Source organism: Xiphophorus couchianus, chromosome 2 (assembly GCF_001444195.1).
Source record: "Xiphophorus couchianus chromosome 2, X_couchianus-1.0, whole genome shotgun sequence".
NCBI classification, from domain to species: domain Eukaryota; kingdom Metazoa; phylum Chordata; class Actinopteri; order Cyprinodontiformes; family Poeciliidae; genus Xiphophorus; species Xiphophorus couchianus.
In genome coordinates this window covers 12502109-12521190 of record NC_040229.1, presented here as the reverse complement: position 1 = coordinate 12521190, position 19082 = coordinate 12502109, and the positions used below count along the sequence as shown (strand labels likewise).

At 37.8% G+C, this 19082-nt stretch overlaps 1 protein-coding gene across 7 annotated transcripts in view; it reads right to left on the bottom strand.

Moving 5' to 3' along the window:
* megf11 (multiple EGF-like-domains 11) overlaps positions 1 to 19082 on the bottom strand; it is a 115270-nt gene that overhangs the window by 90161 nt on the left and 6027 nt on the right. For 6 of the 7 annotated variants that reach the window (XM_028002459.1, XM_028002470.1, XM_028002495.1 and 3 more), the window contains exon 2: positions 1136 to 1260. In XM_028002459.1, coding sequence (XP_027858260.1) covers positions 1136 to 1260 — 125 coding nt within the window. Of the gene's footprint in view, positions 1 to 1135; positions 1261 to 10606; positions 10683 to 19082 lie in introns of all 7 variants that reach the window. The other variant, XM_028002514.1, reaches the window with a different exon arrangement.

The following is a 19082-nucleotide window of genomic DNA, read 5'->3' as shown; positions in this document are numbered from 1 at the left end:
GTTCACCTAGAGGGTTCTGTATCAAAATAATACAAACCCATTGTTTTGTTTTAAACAATTCACACCAACTGTGTTGGCCAACACTCTGAGGAGAGACTTTCTAACTCGTTCATTTCAGCGTTGCATATCTCTGATTGATGTATCTTTTCATAAAATCCAAGGAAGAAAAGGGGATGTCCATGTAAACCATTTCTCTTCTCAGCCTTGATAGCTATAACACTTGTGAAAGTTTTCCTGATGGTACTTTCTAAAAGGATTTATACATATTTAGCATTAGCTGCAGTGTACATCACCTTCATTAAGACCTTCAATGTCGTGCATGTGTTCTGTTTGGGAAACGCCTGCAGAGCTCAGCAGGATTTTTCTCCTAAGATGCATAAGGAAAGCAAGAGCAGTGTGTATACGATCAGATGACAATGATGGATTTCACCCTTGCATATAATTACAGAGGAGAGAAAATGCATAAGACAGAGCATGTTTTATTTGTTAATGGCTGACTGGCGTTCTGACACTGTTGCAGGTGCATCAGTGTCTTTCAGATGTGTTCAATGATTTTTGAGAGACTCTGTTTAATTGCACAGGCTCTCACAATCTCACAAGTTCTGCTAAGACCCTTGTATTGAAAGCCACATGTAGCTCACTCACATGTGAAAGAAAATCAATTGGACCTTCACTTCCTCTAAGTAGCAGTTAATCTCAACGAGCACAGGTTATAGTCACGTTCCTTCCCTTACAAGGATGATTGATAAAAACATATGCACATTATAGACCATGACTGCACTCATATTCAGGTCTTTTCTGTGAAAGAATTCAATTAAATACCACTGCTTGATGGACTGGAAAGCTTTTAGAGTTTCCCTGATTAGACCAGCCAACCTGAGTCATACCTCTAAATGACTCCGGACAAGCAGAATACTTCATACCTCACCACATTTTTCAAACCTTGGTGTTCCCCCTATTATAAGCCTAGGGAGTAAAGCCAAGAGAGGATAGGATTGGGTTTTTCAAAAATGTGCCAGGGTAAATTGAGAAGTTGCTATTGTGATAAGTGCCAACAAATTAAGGTACCAGCGTGTGCCTAAAGTAACAGACAGAGACAGATCCAATAGCCAGAGGCGTGTGGCCTTAAGCTCACCTAATCTTACAGCCTGTGGTCCCTTGATGTTTTTGTACGGCTGCCGAAGTGATTCTGAGAGCACGAAGGGACAGAAGTGCTGCTGCACACAGACTTGAGCGGAGAGGTGATGACAGGTTGCTGATCTACAGAAGAGAAAAAATAATGAGCTCATGATGACACGTTCAAGACATTTGCTTCTTTGCCTGCGCTCAAACACATGCATTCACACAATGTTAGGAATTTCTCATGGGATCAACAGGTAAATAGTTCACAAAGTGAAAGGCCAGTTTATAGCACGGGTCTTCACATCCAACCACGCAGCTCTCACGCCTCCCACCTACGTGCTATCCACACAGACACGCATGCACCCCCCCCCCCCCCCCCCCCCCCCCACACACACACACACACACATACACACACAAGGTTAATCATGAAATTAAAAAAATAATAAACTACATAAGCTCGAGAGCAACTGATAAAATGAACATCACACTTCACACAGTACAAGTGGCTTGTCAACAATGTGACGAGATCACATTATCTGCACTCAGTAACAAAGCTTTGGTAAGTGTTATTACAATGAAAATGGAGCCACATAGAGAACATTGCTGTGGTTATCATCTCAGATGGCATAGCTTTGACATTATTCTCCCTTTTATTAGCTGTGAATCATCATTATAGATTAATAGAGAAGAACCAAAATAAATAGTTTTTGTTCCTTGCTATGTAAATTATTCAAAATGATTTATTTTGTATATGAACTACTTCTGGGGCCAAGAGGGCAGACAAATAATTGTCAAATGTAGTAAATCAGGTGTATTAGCTGACTAAGACAGCTACTAATTAATTGAATTTCACTCACATTTAGTGACAAATTAGGCAACTTAGAAATCTTGCTTTAGTAATCAGAAATTAATTTAAAGATGTGCCCCCAACAAATGCATAGATTTATCAAAGTAATACTGAAACACTATGAGATTAACTTCAGCAGTCAGCATATTGGTTTGATAAACAGTCATCATGATGGATTTGGAGGGTTAAAGAATACAACCAACGTTCCCACTTGAACTTCCAACTTTTGGGACATTTCTATTAGCTTCACCAACTTTGAGCTTGAAAATGTCAATGTTGGGGCGTGCTGTGGTGGCGCAGGGGGTTAGCACGCCCCACGTTTGGAGGCCTTAGTCCTCGACGCGGACGTCGCGGGTTCGACTCCCGGTCCCGACGACCTTTGCCGCATGTCTTCCCCCCTCTCCTCACCCTCCTTCCTGTCTGCCTACTGTCAAAAAAATACGTGCCACTAGCGCCGCAAAAACTCTTCGGAGAAAAAAAAAAAAAGAAAATGTTAAAGTAAAATTTTAACATAATTAGCCTACAACCTATAACCAATCAACTGACATAATGAATGGAAAGTGCTACCTGTTAAACATTTTTTGGACATATAAAACCTGCAGTTTATTTTCTTCCTTTTTTAATATCAAATTATAATTAGCATTCAGGACTTTTACTGAAATACACTGGGACATTTTTGTTGCCAAATGTTACGCTGTAAGCGCTGGTCACAGTCTGTGACAAGCTGAATGTCAAGGACAAGAAACTCCTTGATATTCTGTCATACCTGAATCCACCTGCCTTTTTCCTTAATGTGGATTTTAACATTTAAGCATCTCTTTCAAAAGACAAATCACATCTTTTATTTATGACGTGACATTGTGTCTAAGTAACTTTTACAAATTGTTGATTTCTCATACAAAAACAGGGAACAAAGTATAGTGCAAGACAGAGAAGCTGAATCGATATGACACTCATCACTTGAGGCTTCCTCTTTCCCCCCACACGAGAAGAAATCCCTGAAAACAGCATCTTTATGTTTTAACTTCAAACATGTTCAGTTTACACCGAACAAATTGTTCCCCAGAGACTGTATTCACCCTGAATGTGTTTCTCTCCTGTTTGTCACCGCTTTGATTACTGAGACTATGAAACCCTCTCAATCGATGAGCAGATGCATCTGTTCCAGCTGACAAACAGCTGAAATAGCAACATCTTTCAGGTTATTGAGGCACATGTACCTGATGCAGAATATAGAGCCGAGGTTTATGTAGGATGCACTGCAGGTGTGTGTGAGGATAAAAACTTCAGAATCTCGACGCTTGCATTCACTTTCTACCTCGGACACCTACCTGGAGAAACATTAACTCAGATGAGGCAGAATCACCTTTATCCCCTGGACTGCCTATCAGCAGAGACATCTGAATGATTAAAACCATATGTCTTCAGTCTGTGACTTATTGAAGTGCAAGGCAATTAACCACCTTGTCCCCTGGCTGACCAGTTCCAGCACTGTTGCATGAATGATGCACAGCAGGAACGACAGCATGAGAAAGCTCGCATCACATCTTTGGATTTGAGCTACTTTCCAGCCCCATCTTATAGCTCTGTTTGTCACAATGCCTGACTTTGGTCTTGCTTATGTTAATTTTCCTCAACATAATCAAAACCAGTCAACAGAAACCTCACTTTGCATTGCAATCCTGTCTGAAGAACCATGAGAGAATTTCTGATCAGAGTTAGGCTGCACTGTGTGACATGTCTGTGCACAAACAGCCTATTATCCCACCTTTACATTCAAGCTGAGCACTCATATACAACTTTTATGAGACGTCTTGAAGCTACTCAATCCGTTTTGTAATCACTACGGAGGGATTCTCCTGCATCCTAATATGGGGTGATCTAAAGGTTAGCAATGTTACTACACTGCACAGACTGCCAATGAGATAAACCCCACTGCTGGCCATCATTGTCTCTTGCTGGTGGCTTTGAGTCATTAAGAGTCGGGCCTCATTAGAGAGGCCATGGTGTGGTGCATCAGAGACACTGGTTTCCCTGGTTTCAGACACATACCTGAATGTCTGATGTGTTTCAAGGCCAGAAGGACACAAAAAGAAACAGAACTAAAAATAAATGCCAGTCACTGCTTTCCAAATTGCATTTGTGAGGAATGGTGCTTAGACTTGAGTGTTTCTATTGACTTAAACATTATAATCTTCACAATATTTAGATGAAACATTATTTGTTGCTACTTCTTTTTCACATCACCTTGACCTTAGAAAAATGTTTTTGCTGTGACATAACTGTAAATTTTGATCTATTTATTTATTTTTCCATGTACTTGTGCATCTGAGCATAAAAGTGTATTGTTCTATATACGGTCTATGGGTGCTCTAGTGGGGGAAAATGAAATGGTTAATTTGATTAATTATACAACCCTACACCCTGAAATTTACAGATGGGTTAATTTTTAATCAATTGAGGAACATTTTTGAATAACACTAGCACCATTAGAAATATTTAGAACAAAACAAACATTAGACCTAAAAGTTAAATGCTGTATGACTGGTAATAATTATTAGCTGAATTGATCAGAAATTAAATTGACTGCCTTTAGCTGGAGGAAATTCAGGCATTCAACATGTCAAGATGAGTCTTCATGAGTGCAGACATAGAGTCTGCATGTCACAACATGAGGTTAAGTTATGATAGTGGTTACTGCTATAACAACTGAATAGCACTTGTGTTAATTCTTAGCAGAGACACATATGTGCAGTATATATTATCTCAGAATTTCTATGCTGGGTTTATCAGATAAATAAGAAGGCAAACATAAGTGAAATCCTGTTTTTACTTTCTGTATATTATTAATACAGAGTTGAAGTACTGAGGTGAAAACAAATCATTAAGTATAATTGAGTTATCATGTTTGGCATATTTCAGAATATGTCTTGAATATAACTGACTATATTAATTATGTGATGTCAAATGGTGTCATGTTTAAGCATATACTTTAAAATATTCATAAACATAAGAAAAATAAGATGAGAGTGCTAAATTCGTGGGACATATTATGAGTGAATGTGCACATAAATCAGGAACCGTTTCAAAACCGGCTGCTCCGGAGCATCACCCCACAGCTGCAGCACTTCCATGACTCTGATTCCTGTGTGGTTGTTAAGGTACCTGAGAAAATGCTGTGCGTCGTTTAACAGGAGCTTAATTCTGCCTACATGGTTTATTCATGTGGCGACTTCTGATATCACGACTCTCATAAATCACACGGCACAGCATGCCGGACGTCCACGCGTTCGGGCAGGGCTCACTAATCTCAACACCATCTTTCATCAGAATAACCTTGCCTTAATGCGGGGGCAGGCCAACAACAGATACAACCTACTGGAAGGACGTGCTTATGCCTCTTTTGTTTCCTTTACTCTTGACACATAGGCTTTCTGTCCCTGTACAAACACCCAGGCAGGAATCCTCCCACTTTCAAACCACAGGCAATGTTGAGAAAATGTCTGTGGTTGGACTTCAGAGAAACTTCACTAGTCTAACATTAGCTTTATGAATGGAGAATAAGTCACTCAGGGGAGGAATGCAGCAAAGCTAGGCAGCCATCTGTTCTGAAGCTGTTCAAAGAAAGAACAGAAAATGTGAAACTAATGTGAGTAAACACGATCATCAAATATAGATAATAGAACAGAGCACATTGCAACTTTGCTCTTCTTTAGTTTTTTTACACCATCAAACACTAGCATACTGGTTTCTAATTAATTATATTTGGATTCCTTACATACCAGGCACAAAATCTACAGTCACAACGATGTCACCAATTACTAGCTTTTGGCCAACATTTCTCATAAGAAAGCTAATTAGCAAAACAAAACCATTTAATGAACCAAAATAACAGAGTACTTAATGTCACTTTAGTCTGGCTGCTACTCAGACTATTCACTGTGTTTGCCTCATGCCTTTAATAACCAACCCCGGGCATCACTTTGACTGTCAAATGTGTTGTAATATCCTCAGTGCTACATCTGTCCTCTCTCTACATCCTGGCTGTGGCCTCCTGCTGCCACCAGGAGGAAGCACCACTTGGGCTCTTACATGGACCAGCAAGGATTTCTCTCCCCACTCAAACAATTATCCAGCCTGTGACTGATTGCGAGTAATGAGAACTGCTGGAGAACAGTTGGACATCACTGAACACATTAATATGTGAATATTAGCCTGTTGAACCTTCTGCTCTCTCCCACCACGATGATCTTCAGTGGAGAACCGAGGATATTTACCAGACTGCACAGTTATTGCACAGTAATATGGCTCCTACAGACCTGAGGTCAAGCTCAACAGAAGTAAGGTGTGGATGGGAAAACAAATGAAAAAGACGTATACAGGGCTCTGAATAGTGCAAAGAAAGTCAAGCTGAGCAGCTCAGGATGAAATGCTGAAACAACAGCACGGCTGCCAGGGCAATTTTACACTCCAGTAGTTTCACACCTCAGCCACCAAGCCCTTCCAACTCTGAACCTTGTGTCTTCTGCGTGTCTTCATTTATTTTGTGTCACTGTCCAAGATGTGAGAAGCCAAGCAGTGAGAAACCCGTCCCAAATGTCGCAGGGTAAGCAGTGTGTGAAGAAAAAGGGAGGACTGGGGATGAATGGAAGAGAAAAGCCACTGCACGTGGATGCACTTTGCCATTTTTACAGACCATGCTTTGAGATCTCAAGGGACTTCAAGTTAAACTTTGAAAAACATGTATTGAATAAGTCTGCACTGAGTCCAAGAAATGCACAGATCTTGAATGTAAGATTGGGGGAAACCAATCCCCCAATATTACGAGTTTTTCGAGTAAACGGGGAAAACTTGTGAAACTGCAAGAGCATGAATCGTTATGCTTTGAGACTGCTTCGGTGTTCCTCAGATGTGAATTTTGGGTCCAAACCATTTCTTTTATATGTACAGATGAAACTAGGTGTTTACACTTACCTGTAAAAAAAGACAGATTTTTTATTCTTAAGGTCCAGTCTAAATACCAGAATAATTAATGACATAGATATTTTTAATACTTCATCTTCAGAAGTCAATATTTCCTTAAAATTTGGTAGGACTGCTTTTTCAACTGCATGACTTTGGTCAAATGTTTTGGGTATCCATTTTCACAATAGTTCCTGGAATTTTGACCCATTCCTCCAAACATAATTTATGTAATTGAGTCAATTTTGAAGGCCACTTTGTTCACACACACCTTTTCAGTTCTGCCTACAAATATTTCATGGGACTGAGATCAGTACCTGGTGATGGACCCTTTAAAAAAAATGTATTGCCTTTTAGCAAATTTGTAACTAACTTGAGGGTATGCTTGGGGTGTTGTCTATTTTGAAGACTCTGTAGCATTTAAGCTCTAACTTCCCTAAAATATTGCTTTAATGCATAATGTCCTTTCCTCATAAGTCCATCTACTTTGTTATATGCATCAGTCCCTCCTGTAGTAAAACACCCTAAGAACATAATATTCCCATTTGTGTACTTCACAGTTGGAATGGTGTTCTTATGTTTACTAATTTCCTCCTTCTTTTCCTTTAAATATAACTATTATCATCATGGCCAAACAGTTCAATTTTACTTTCATCAGAACATAATACATGTCTCTAGAATTTTAAGTCTTTGTCACTGAGTGCATTACAAACTTTACAGTGGCTTTATATGTTGTTTTTGAAATCATGGTTTCTTCCTTTTTAAGTGTTTTTTATTGGAACTGTGGATAATGATGCATTTCAGCCAGCACCTTAACAAGGACTTTTGTTCAGGGCAGATACACAAAACACATTAATTTCCTTTTTGAGCAGTATCAAGTCTGCACATAGTGTTTACACTTACATTATTTCAACTGATGAATGTGGCATGCTTCAGAATCAGAAAATTGTACTCAAAAATAAACAAGACTTTAGGAGGCCCATAATTCTCTGAGAGATACCTTGCCTAATTTATTTAGATGTTTTTGTTGTCACAGAAGGAAGAGATGTGTTTGAGGTGCCTTAAAATACATTCACAGCTGTGCCTGCATTTAACTGACATGTTGTGAATTAACTTATCAGAAACTTACAGAGTAAGGACATCATCAATCATCATCGACCCTTTAACCTCCCCTCAACTATGGTGGTGCTGCACCAAGAACAACTGGAGGAAACAACATTGGAAACCTCTGAAAAAGACATGAACGCAACTTCCTTTTTCATTGAAATAAACAAAAATGGAGCGGGATTAGATCTTCGGAGTTGTAGGATTTCTCTTTTGTCATTGTTAAAAGAACACAAATCATTTCTCCCTCTAGAGCTAGACTAGTTTGTTTTGGTTATACTTAATCCTCCTGTGGCCAATCCATTTGGTATTCACATATGCATTCAATGGACCAGAGTCAACTTTTTGATGTCCAGCAGAGTTTGATTGTGCATTCACACCTTTAAAGGGCAAACGTTTCATTAAAGAGGACCTAACTGTCCTGGTGTGAATGCTCCCTTAACATACTTGAAGCGTTGTGTTTAAATAAAATCTTAAAAACTTTCTCAAAAATATTTTTCTAATCATTCTGGCATTTATGCCCTGCGACAGACTGGCGGCCTGTCCAGGGTGAACCCCGCCTCCCGCCTGGAACGTAGCTGGAGATAGGCACCGGCAACCCTCCCGACCCCATTAGGGACAAAGGGTGAACAGAGAATGGGTGGATGGATGGATTCTGGCATTTAGTAAATATAAATAATTTTGCTAGTATCACCTCACACTGAACAGAAGAAGCTTAGTATGTCAGACAGTGAGAATTCAATTTTTCAGTATATGTAAATGTTTCAACTATGTTGTCTTCAAGCCCTGGAGAATACCAAGATCAACGCTGCTAACAGATGACATTAAAATGTTCAGTTCACCAGAGTTAGAGAAGAGACCACATTTAGAAATTGGTCAATGAAAAATATGATTGATAAAAAAAATCAAATGAAAAAAATATCTGACAAAGATACAACGCTGATTGAGTATATATGTATAAAAAAGTATCTTGTTTATTATTAGCAACTAAGTAAGTTTGAAACCTCATATAAAGCACATGAAAAATAAATGTGCAACAAATATTTCAGTATTGAAACAGCTTTACTATTTTCTGAACCATGAATGAGTTCAAATTCTGTACTCTGCATTGATTTTGCTATTTTTAAGCTACTTTGTGAAAGTATTTGGCAATGCTTACAAAGGTCATCAGTAATTACATTATAGAAATGAGCAATAAGTTTGATTTATAACACTACAACAAACAACAAAGACAACACAAGTACTCTTTTCCTACATTTAAGAATAATAAAATTCACAGTTTTGGTACTTTGTCATAATTAAATTACAATATACAAAGTCATGTTTCAATGCTTTAATAATAAAAAGATCCATAACTTAGTTGAAACAGCATTACCAATTAAGTATTTTCATGAGATAAATTACTTTTTTCATGTAGGTATCAGTAGCTTTAAACATTTAAATGAATATGATTTTGCTGTACATTTTAACATGTATGCCTCAGATGTGTATCAGTCAATTAATCAATATGAAACTATAATTATGATTAAAGTATTTGTCTTTACAGATAAAAATGATACTATGGTAAGTCACTACCAACTAACCATAATTACAAAATTTTCTGCAGTTAAATATACTGTTTGTTGAGTTGTAGTTACCTATATTTGAAAAGCCAGCATTTTGTAAGTCATGCAAAATGAGTTCACAAATTGATGTGCCTAAAAACAAAGTTATCTGTGTAAAATATGTTTTGATGAGACTGTGTCACTTCAAAATTCTTATTTACACCTCTGTATCAATAGTAATTTCTTTCACCAATATGGAAGTCATCCATGCTCTGATGCACAAATGTAGCAGCACAGATACAGACTTTTACACCTTGCATTAATAATAACCAGAATCATACACTAGCTCAACACAATTTCCCCCAAAGCTTGGGTAGACATTAATTTATTTTACACACGCTGTCTGCTTTTCTGTCCATCTCAGAGGAGCACATGAAAATGAAGCATTCTGCTAGCATTTCTGTGCAGAATTGATTCATGGGTAATTCATTTCTGAGCTGCAGAAACTTTACATAGTAAGTGGCAATGCGTCTAAATCTGCTGTTTTATAGAGCTCTGTGGTATGACTTGTGTTATGTCGTAGGGACCAAAGCAGTCATGGTCACTATCCAAAGATGTCCTGCCTTGGTCTTTAGCACTGAGTTGTATAAAAATTATGTTTTGTCTTTCCACTGTCACCACATTCTTGCTCAGGAAAAGGGAAAACTTGACTGTTCTGTATTTTAAATATCAATTACAAATCATTCCAGTTTATACCAATAAAGTCCATTAAAATAGACTAACTCATAGTCAGTAACCAACAGTCTATTTAGATAGTATTTAACACACATCACCCAGGAGATGTCGATGCCTTTTTGTCTGATGAACTCAGCCCTTTTTTTCATGGTGTGAGTCGGGAGGAAGAAACCCCACCTTACCAATTTGAATGATTATACTGACTTATAGATCCATAGCCCTCAAATCCATGATTGTTAAATGTTTTGAAAGATGGATCAAAGCATTCATCACATCCATACTGTCCACTAACCTGGACTTGTTACAGTTTGCATACTGGCCAAGCAGATTCAGAATGCCGTAGCCCTCCTCCAACACAGGACGCTATCCTATATGGACAAAGGTAAGAAAAACTCTGTGAGAGTGGTCTTTGTGCATTACAGAAAGAGCTTCATTTAATACTATATTACCTTCTAGTCTGGTGTCTAAGCCTTATGCCCTGTGACTAGACTCTTTGCTAAGGTTACTTGACATGCAAACCACAAGTGGTTTGGCAGATTCACCCCTCTTCAACCCCTCTTAGCACTGGATCGCACCAGCGCTATGTATTCAGCCTAAGGAATGTGTGTTTTCTTATTGTCAACCAGGCAAGTAACTTTTATTTATCAGCGATTTTATTGAGGCATGGTGCCGACTGGGATCCAGAAGACTCATTCATCCAAACATCACAGTCGGTTGGACAGACAACTGTTGCCTCCTCTCATTCCTCGGAGCAACCCAGTCCAGTTGTGAGGATGACAGGGTGAGACTTCTTTCACAGAGAGAAAAAGAGAGTTAAAGAGCTGAGCTGATATCCTGCCTGCTGGCATAGAGCCCAATAATCAGAAAGTGCATCCAGTTCCCCAGTGGACCTGAGGTGGAAGTACTCAGTATTACTAAGCTGATTTGGAAATGGGCACATAAATCCTTCCTGTATCCCATGCTTAGAATAAGATAACAACTGGATAAAAGTGGAGATCTTTATATCCAAGGTTTTGTGAAAATCTGGTGAAGAACTATCTGAGTCGAGGTGGAAATAAATTCTTTATAGTTGGCTGTTAATTCTTATAATAGTTGTTATACATTTCAAGCAAATATATGTGTAATTTTGCTAATATTTTGTCCATTCAACACATGAAACTGCATATTATTTGCATAGTTTATTCAATTATTGTAAATAGTCTGCCTGTCATGATGTGTGGAAGTTGTAGTGGATCCACATACAGGTAGACGGGCATGTCAAGTACATTTGAAGATTTAATGAAAATTAAGAAAATACAAAGTTACAAAAACCACAGGGACCCAGAGCAGAACAAAAAATAACAAAAACATGAAAAAACCAGCAAGGATATCCAGGAGTATGCGGGATAGACGGGAAGTAACATGAAGAACCAGCAAGGAGTGACTGAGAAAGAGGTCAGTTGAATGCTGAAACAATGGTCCTGGGCTGACTAGTTAACTGATTGCAGGTATGAGGGGAGAGATCAGAAGGCAGACTGAGGAGAGGGAATGAGAGAGAGAAAGTGGCAGAGGGGGCAAGGGAGTGTACACAAGGGATTAGGAAATTACTCTTAACATTAAAGAACAACTGCACCTAAAAAACCTAATAAATTAGAGTAACAAGGAATAACATCAGAAATAAACATAACTAGAAACTAGCAAGGACTGCTCTAAAGTGAAATAGAAACAAGAGTGAACAAAGAAACAGACCAAGGTACACCAAATAACGAACAAACCTCAAAACTAAAACTAACACTGCCATTGTTTTTCTATGCACAAATATGTACATTAACTTATTTTTAACGACCCTACTCAATTGTGCATTTTGTTAAACTGAGTATGTCACATTGAAAAACAGTGCAGTCTTATTTTCTTATGTTTTAAATGTGCTCTTAATGAGAACAGAACAAATAAGAACAGTCTCTTGTTCTTATTTTTTTACCTTTCTCTAAATCTGTGTGCTACAATTTTGCCTGTCACTTTGCAGCTGGTACATCAAAAGATGTTTCTATTCCATGTAGAGTTATTTCTAAGGATTATGTGTTGCCCCCTTTTTTAGACGACTATATGCATTCCCATTCATTTACTCAATACCCTAAAAGTGTTCTTTGTTAGACACTCTGTGTCTGCCGCAATTAAATCTACTGATGATTGTCTTTCAGAGAAGAGAAAGTTTTCTGTCAACAATTGTTTCAATTTTTTTTTCAATGGAAATTGTAAAATTTGTTGGTTTAGCTACCACACTCAACTTCTGTTGGACCTATGATTATTAGACAAATACTGAAAAGTTAAAAATCAAGATTATCATAAAACAAGCATGCTGAACTGGGTACAGGTTAAAATTCATAACTAATAAGAAATCAAATAGCAGTTCTCTTTGTGGGATGGATTTCATGTTTTGAACAAAGTTTTCTAGATTGGCTCAGAGATATCTTCCACACAGACAAGCTCAAACTGAAAACCTTATCTGGTAATGTTTCAATAGTTTCTATCAAAATTGAGAAAACTGTAATGTTTCAATTTGCAATGCCATTTGGTGTTTTAAATCAACACAGGGCTACAGGAAACGTCAGTAATATTTGTCAACAAAATAGCATTTGGGCCCTTGCAAAGCATCAACGGAGAAACCATAAACATTGTGACAAGAAACAGGAGATGTTGAATAAGGAATTAATGCCAAAATAAAAAATAATACATATTTATACTAATTTTAAAGGTCAAATTAGTGCTCTATTTTACTTCAAATACTCTTTTATGGACTAGACTGGTGGGATAAAACTTCAATGCCAGAAAAAAACTAAACAGCTATTGTACTATAAACAAACAGGCATCATTCTGCAAAGGGATTGATTTAGATCTGATGCTAAAGATTTGTAACGACCAATCACTGAAGAAAATATGGCATATCTATAAATCAGATACTGTCCATAACCTGCGATTATTTAATTTCTAAATACTTTGCCACAAAAATATAGCATTTAAGCTTTTATTTGATAAAGGAAATAGCATAAAGAGAAAACTTTAGGCACTATAAATAAAATTGCAACTGGACACAGCTAGATAGACTGAAAAATGCAGAATAAACTTCATTTTTTATTCTTGGTATAAAAGGAAAGCCTTTGGAATTTCTCACAAGTCAGATGTGTTTCCATGAAGGAGAGATTTCATGTCCAAAAATAGTCGTTTTAAATGAACTTTTTGTGTCTGTGTGAAAGCTACATCTCCTACACCCCTCTTTAGATCAGCAGTGTACGCCCACTGCTCGTGTAGCACATTAACCTTCTGGTTCACTAGTCAATGACTGCAAGTGGAATGACCTGCCATCATGATTATTAAATCCGAAATTATGCTCCTGCTGCATTAATGATGCAACCAGGTGATCTCAGTTTAGTGAAAGGAGAGCTCCATCAACTGGATTTGCATCAAAGATGAATGCACTTTTTTTTCCTTTTCTGTTGCCAGCTCAGTCTTTCAAACGTCCTTGAATCCACTTGAACAAAATACATCTACTTAGATTTAATGCATTAAAAACATTTAAAATGCATGTTGTAATGCCAGGCTGATGGTTGCAGACGTATTCGTATTTTCAGTAAATCCAATAATTTATTTTATAATTAAGATGTTATAGAAAATCACTGATAAAATTCCATAAATTTTTAGGATGTACAAATTTATATCGTCTGTAATGTCAGAATGTAATGAAACGAATGGTGGCTAAGAGATTGTTAAATTTAACTCTTTTGGGTAGTTTGTAACCTTCTCCAGCTGGTTAAGCATTACTATCTTTTTTGCTGAACTGTTTCTTAGCTCTTTTTTCCTAGGTATTTTTGTGCAACTCTACATTTTAACCAACATGTTATAAAAATTCCTAGTTCTTTAAATAAAACCTGAATAATTCACTCCAACTGACATCCCTTGAAATGACAACATGGTATCTTAGTTCATCTTCCAATTACCTGCTCATCTTTTAGAAATTGATGTTTATCTTGCCTCCTACAAGCACTTAATCTTTTTTTCTTTAATAGTTTATGTCATGTTACAATTGTGTTCAGGCTTTTAGCTTACAATGGTTATAATTACTACAATGTCTAAAGTCAAGAAATATGTAAAAAGCATGAAAGAAAGGGAGCACAATGAAGCACAGAACGCAGCCAGAAGTCACAAAACAGAGATGATGTTACCAGTGTCGTATTTAGGAGGATGTGGGCTCCTGGACTACAGCTAATTTATGGGCCCTGTTCACAAAACATTTTGGGAGATGTAAATAAAAATGATGGTTATGTTGTGCAGTGGCGCAAAAAGTGGGTATGCAGGGTATGCAACGCATAGGGGCGCTGCACGAGAGGGGGCGCCAAAACCCCGTCTCGAAAAATGTTTTTTTCTTGTTGGCATTTTCTATAATTAACAGAATGAAATGATCATTAACAGGGGAACAGCACTGATTAGGCGCCCCTCTGCTCCTCCCATGCAGGTGGCTGTGCACGCGCCCCTAAGAGTACGCAGGCGTGTTTTTTAATTTTATTATTTTTATTTTAGACTACCACTCATAGTGCACTTGACAAAATGGAGCGGCAGAAAAAAAAGCTGTCCGGGGCGCAAAACAGAAAAAGTAAAAGGGAGAAGGATAAAGATGTTGGCGGGATGAAAAAAAGTCTTTCAATGTGGTTGAAAGATAGTAGGTAAGTACCGTCAGTGTATTAGCAGGACAGGAGGGTTGTAAATAATCAAGTTAGCTAAAGCTAGCAGCTAGCCTAATACGGAATCGTCCCATATTTGCTGTTAAAAGTTGCCTCCCCTATTAAACCATTAAGGGACGCGATTTGTTTTGTATTTCTATGAATATCTGATACATAAACCTGTCACAGACACATAACCGCGCACTAAGTAAGAATGACCGAAATAAAACTCAGGAAATATTAACACAGGAAAGCTAAAGCTGCTGTGGCAGCAGTGCCCAGCTATGGTCCAACACTTAGCCCTCCTGGGTGCATTTTTTCACTCATATGTATTATGGATTCTTTAATTAAAGATGAGTTGTTCAAGTTCATGCGTGTATCAGACAAATTAGTCATCAGAGTCACTAAAGCCCTTAAACTCAAAAAGGTTGGTGACCTATTTTACCAACCTTTTTGGCAGGGGGACACTTGATTTTAAATGTCTTATTCAATACCACTACAGTGGTGTTGTGATGTATCTGATAAGTCAGATCAGATGTAATGTCCAATCAGTAACTGTTATCCAACAAGGAGTGGCCTTTACCACACAAAATGGGGGACACATTTAGGCAGTAGGCACATGGTTGTAAATGGCCCCCAGAAAGTTTCTGATGGTCCATATCCAAGATCAGAGAAGAATAAGAGGTGTTTTTCCAAAGCATACTGTTTTCGTTTACTGTCTAATGGAGAGAAAGTTGAACGAGATTGGTTACTGTATTCTAAAAATACTAACAGAGTCTATTGTTTTGCATGTAAGCTTTTTGGTGAAGCTAAAGTTCTTGACACATGCCTTGTGGAGGGGTATAATAACTGGGGATGTCTTTCAAAAACACGGAAGCACCATGAAACCAGTAGTTCTCACATAAATGCTTATCTGACGTGGAAAGAAATGGCATCTCGCTTACGCCTAGGTAAGACTATTGATAGTGAACTGCAGAAAACCATGGCAGCTGAAAAAGCACACTGGAGAAGTGTGTTGACTAGAGTTATCGACTGCATACTTTTCCATGCAGAGAGAAACTTGCCACTAAGGGGGAAAAATTCTCAGTTAGGAAATCCTAAAAATGGAAATTTTCTGGGAATCCTTGAGCTCATAGCGCGATATGATGTAACACTGGCAGAGCATCTTAGAAAGGCTGCCTCCAAACAAACCACTGGATATCTGACATGGTGCACTCAGAATGAATTTTTAGATTCAATATCAGAGTGTGTTTTGAGTAAAATATCTGCCAAGATCAAGTCCTCTAAGTACTTTGCAGTGGAACTGGACTGCACACCTGATATTTCAAAGCAAGAGCAGGCCTCAGTCATCATTCGATATATGGGGGGGCGCCGAAGATATGTTCGCATCCACCTCAAAAATATGGAGTTGCGCCCCTGATGTTGTGTATAACATGATGACAACCTGCATCATTTTGAAGTTTCCAAAACCAGAAAAAAAGCAATAGGTGTAAGTGGTATAAAGTGTAACACTAGTACAGTACATATAAAAGTCATTTGAACACATATATGCACAAAAAAGTTATTTGCAAGTGGAAATAAGATTATCAAAACTAAAATTCAGTCTATGCTTGTAAAACTACTTATTAAAATTAAACGTTTAAAAGGAGTAACCTAACCAGCAAAACCAAATCCTTTTGCTCTAGAGATTCACATAAAGCTTCAATTGCATGACTTTCACTTGGTAGAAACTTCAGAAGGAGCTCCTGAGAGTGTCCTTCAGGTGACACATATCTTAGGATGAATGTAAGTTGAGCAACATGTGCAATATGTAAAGTCGAGTTAACTGACATTGAGAAGTTTTTTGTCCATTTTCACTTTTCTGACTGTTTCTGATAAAACACAATTACTCTTTAGTGGAATGAAACTGTCACGTTTTAGGAGAATGATACGGAGGGGTGCCTGCACCAGCATTGCAATCAGGAGTGGGAAGAATAAATGTAACCAGCTACAACCGGCCACTGATTGCCATTTTTCTCTATGTAAATGTGATAGATTTTTCTCTATCACATTTTAGAAAAATGTGATTGAGTTTCTTATCCATCACTGAAAAAGGTTGGTGTGACTTATTTTTTTGCTTTTCTGGTTATAAAAATGCTCAAAATGCTCTTAGAGCCTCTCAGTACCTTCTTAATGCTGTCAAATTAGCATTAAATATTAAACTTCACTGTCTAAAGATCAGTGAGCTTTAGACAGAGGTAAAGCTCACTGATCTATTTCTGTATACCCACGCCATGATGGGTACACATGATCTGGAGCTGATCTTCTTTGCCAGACCATCACTATCTTTTGGAGCTACGGCTTGACTTGGCTTGTATTGCTAACTCCCTTGTTTCATTATCCTAGGGCAAGAAATATTTCAAACAAAATATTTTTAGTGAATGAGAAGAGGTCTACTCTCCTCATTTTCGCAAATCTCACCCACTCTCCTTACATAGCACAATATTTCTGGAAACAAATTGTGCTCTTAATCCCTACCACTAATTGGATACTTTTTGTCAGAAATACCTTTTAAAAACCCAACAATTTTCAGTTTCCAGCAATAGGCATCATATTTCATTAAAGTAAATTTCAGTTGTAGAAACCCAAGGATCAAAAAGTTTAGAAAAAAGTAATTGACTTTCTTACCCATCACTGAAAAAGGTTGGTGTGACTTATTTTTTTTGCTTTTCTGGTTATAAAATATGATCTCATTAACTACACATAAATTATTATATAAATTTTATTTCATTATATTTTACTGGCCTTATATACTATGGGACCTGTTATCAACTTCAGTTGATAATTTTAATTCTGAATAATTCAGTTTGCATGAAAATATCCTTAAAATTCTGTACAGCCTTCTTGCATTCTGAAAGCCTTTCTCAATGTTCTAAACCTCTTTTCTCTCAATTTTCATATAGTTGTAGCCAGCAGAAGGGCCTGATGCTGGAGCTGAAGATGCCTCTTATTTGTGCCCCAAAACTTAACCTCTTTGTGCAGGTTTGAGTGTGAAAGCATCACCTGCAAGGCGCAAGAAGAGATGGGACGCTTCACTAAGCTGGTGTATTATTCATGAGTCACTCCTGTTGAGAGGGCTGTTCTTCAGCATCTAAATCCCGGCTGTGGTTCAATCTGTGCTCTATTCAGTTTTCTGACTACTGGCCATTGATCACAAGCAAGGTAACCAATGCTGAACAGGTACGGGTGTTTTATGGTAGGGAGCTTGAATCACATCGCTGATAGAACAAAGATCCATCAGCAGATGCTGGAAATGGTCCAAGTTTTTCTGCTGCAGCTGATCAGGGAAGCTGAGAGGAGATGCATCTTGGGCTTTTGGTAAACTGTAGAAACAGCATGTGGCTGAGATGAGACGCTAGTATGGTGAATGTCACATATTGATTAAAGCACCAGCTGAAAAGAGGGCATGGCTTTCCATGCATTTCCATGTCTGAAACAAATTTCATAGAAAATATCCGCAGTATCAGGAAGGATAAAAAACAATCCTGTAGTAAGGTCTGTCTGTGAAAGGTGCCAGAGGCAAGTATCACCTTCTAATGGGCCTCATAATATTAATGGACAGTTGAGCACAGTGAATCATTTGTCAACCTTAATCGTCTATCTCACATCGAGAGCATAAATGTGACGAGACCACAATACTTTCCCATCTAGATGTGTCAGGATGATGATTATCAGGCTGCAGAATAACTATTTAATACGACATGTGAATCATTATTATCATATCTGTCAGCCCACTGAGATGTGGTCTACATCCGCACTGACAACTTTCATAACAATCTGTGACCTGGAGACTTAAGTCAAGTCATAGACAAAAAAAAAATCAAGTCAGTTTGTTATCATGTTTTTAATGTTAGTTTTCTAAGAAATCTTCAAAACACAGCTGGCAGTTAAACAAAAAAAAGTTTTTTTCTTTGAAATTCTGAAAATATACGAATCATGCCTGTTCAATATCTGTTCCCTGTGGCATTCCACCTTGTTACATGTAACTTAATTTACAAACGCATTTGTTATATGCTTTTTTATTTTATTTTAGGT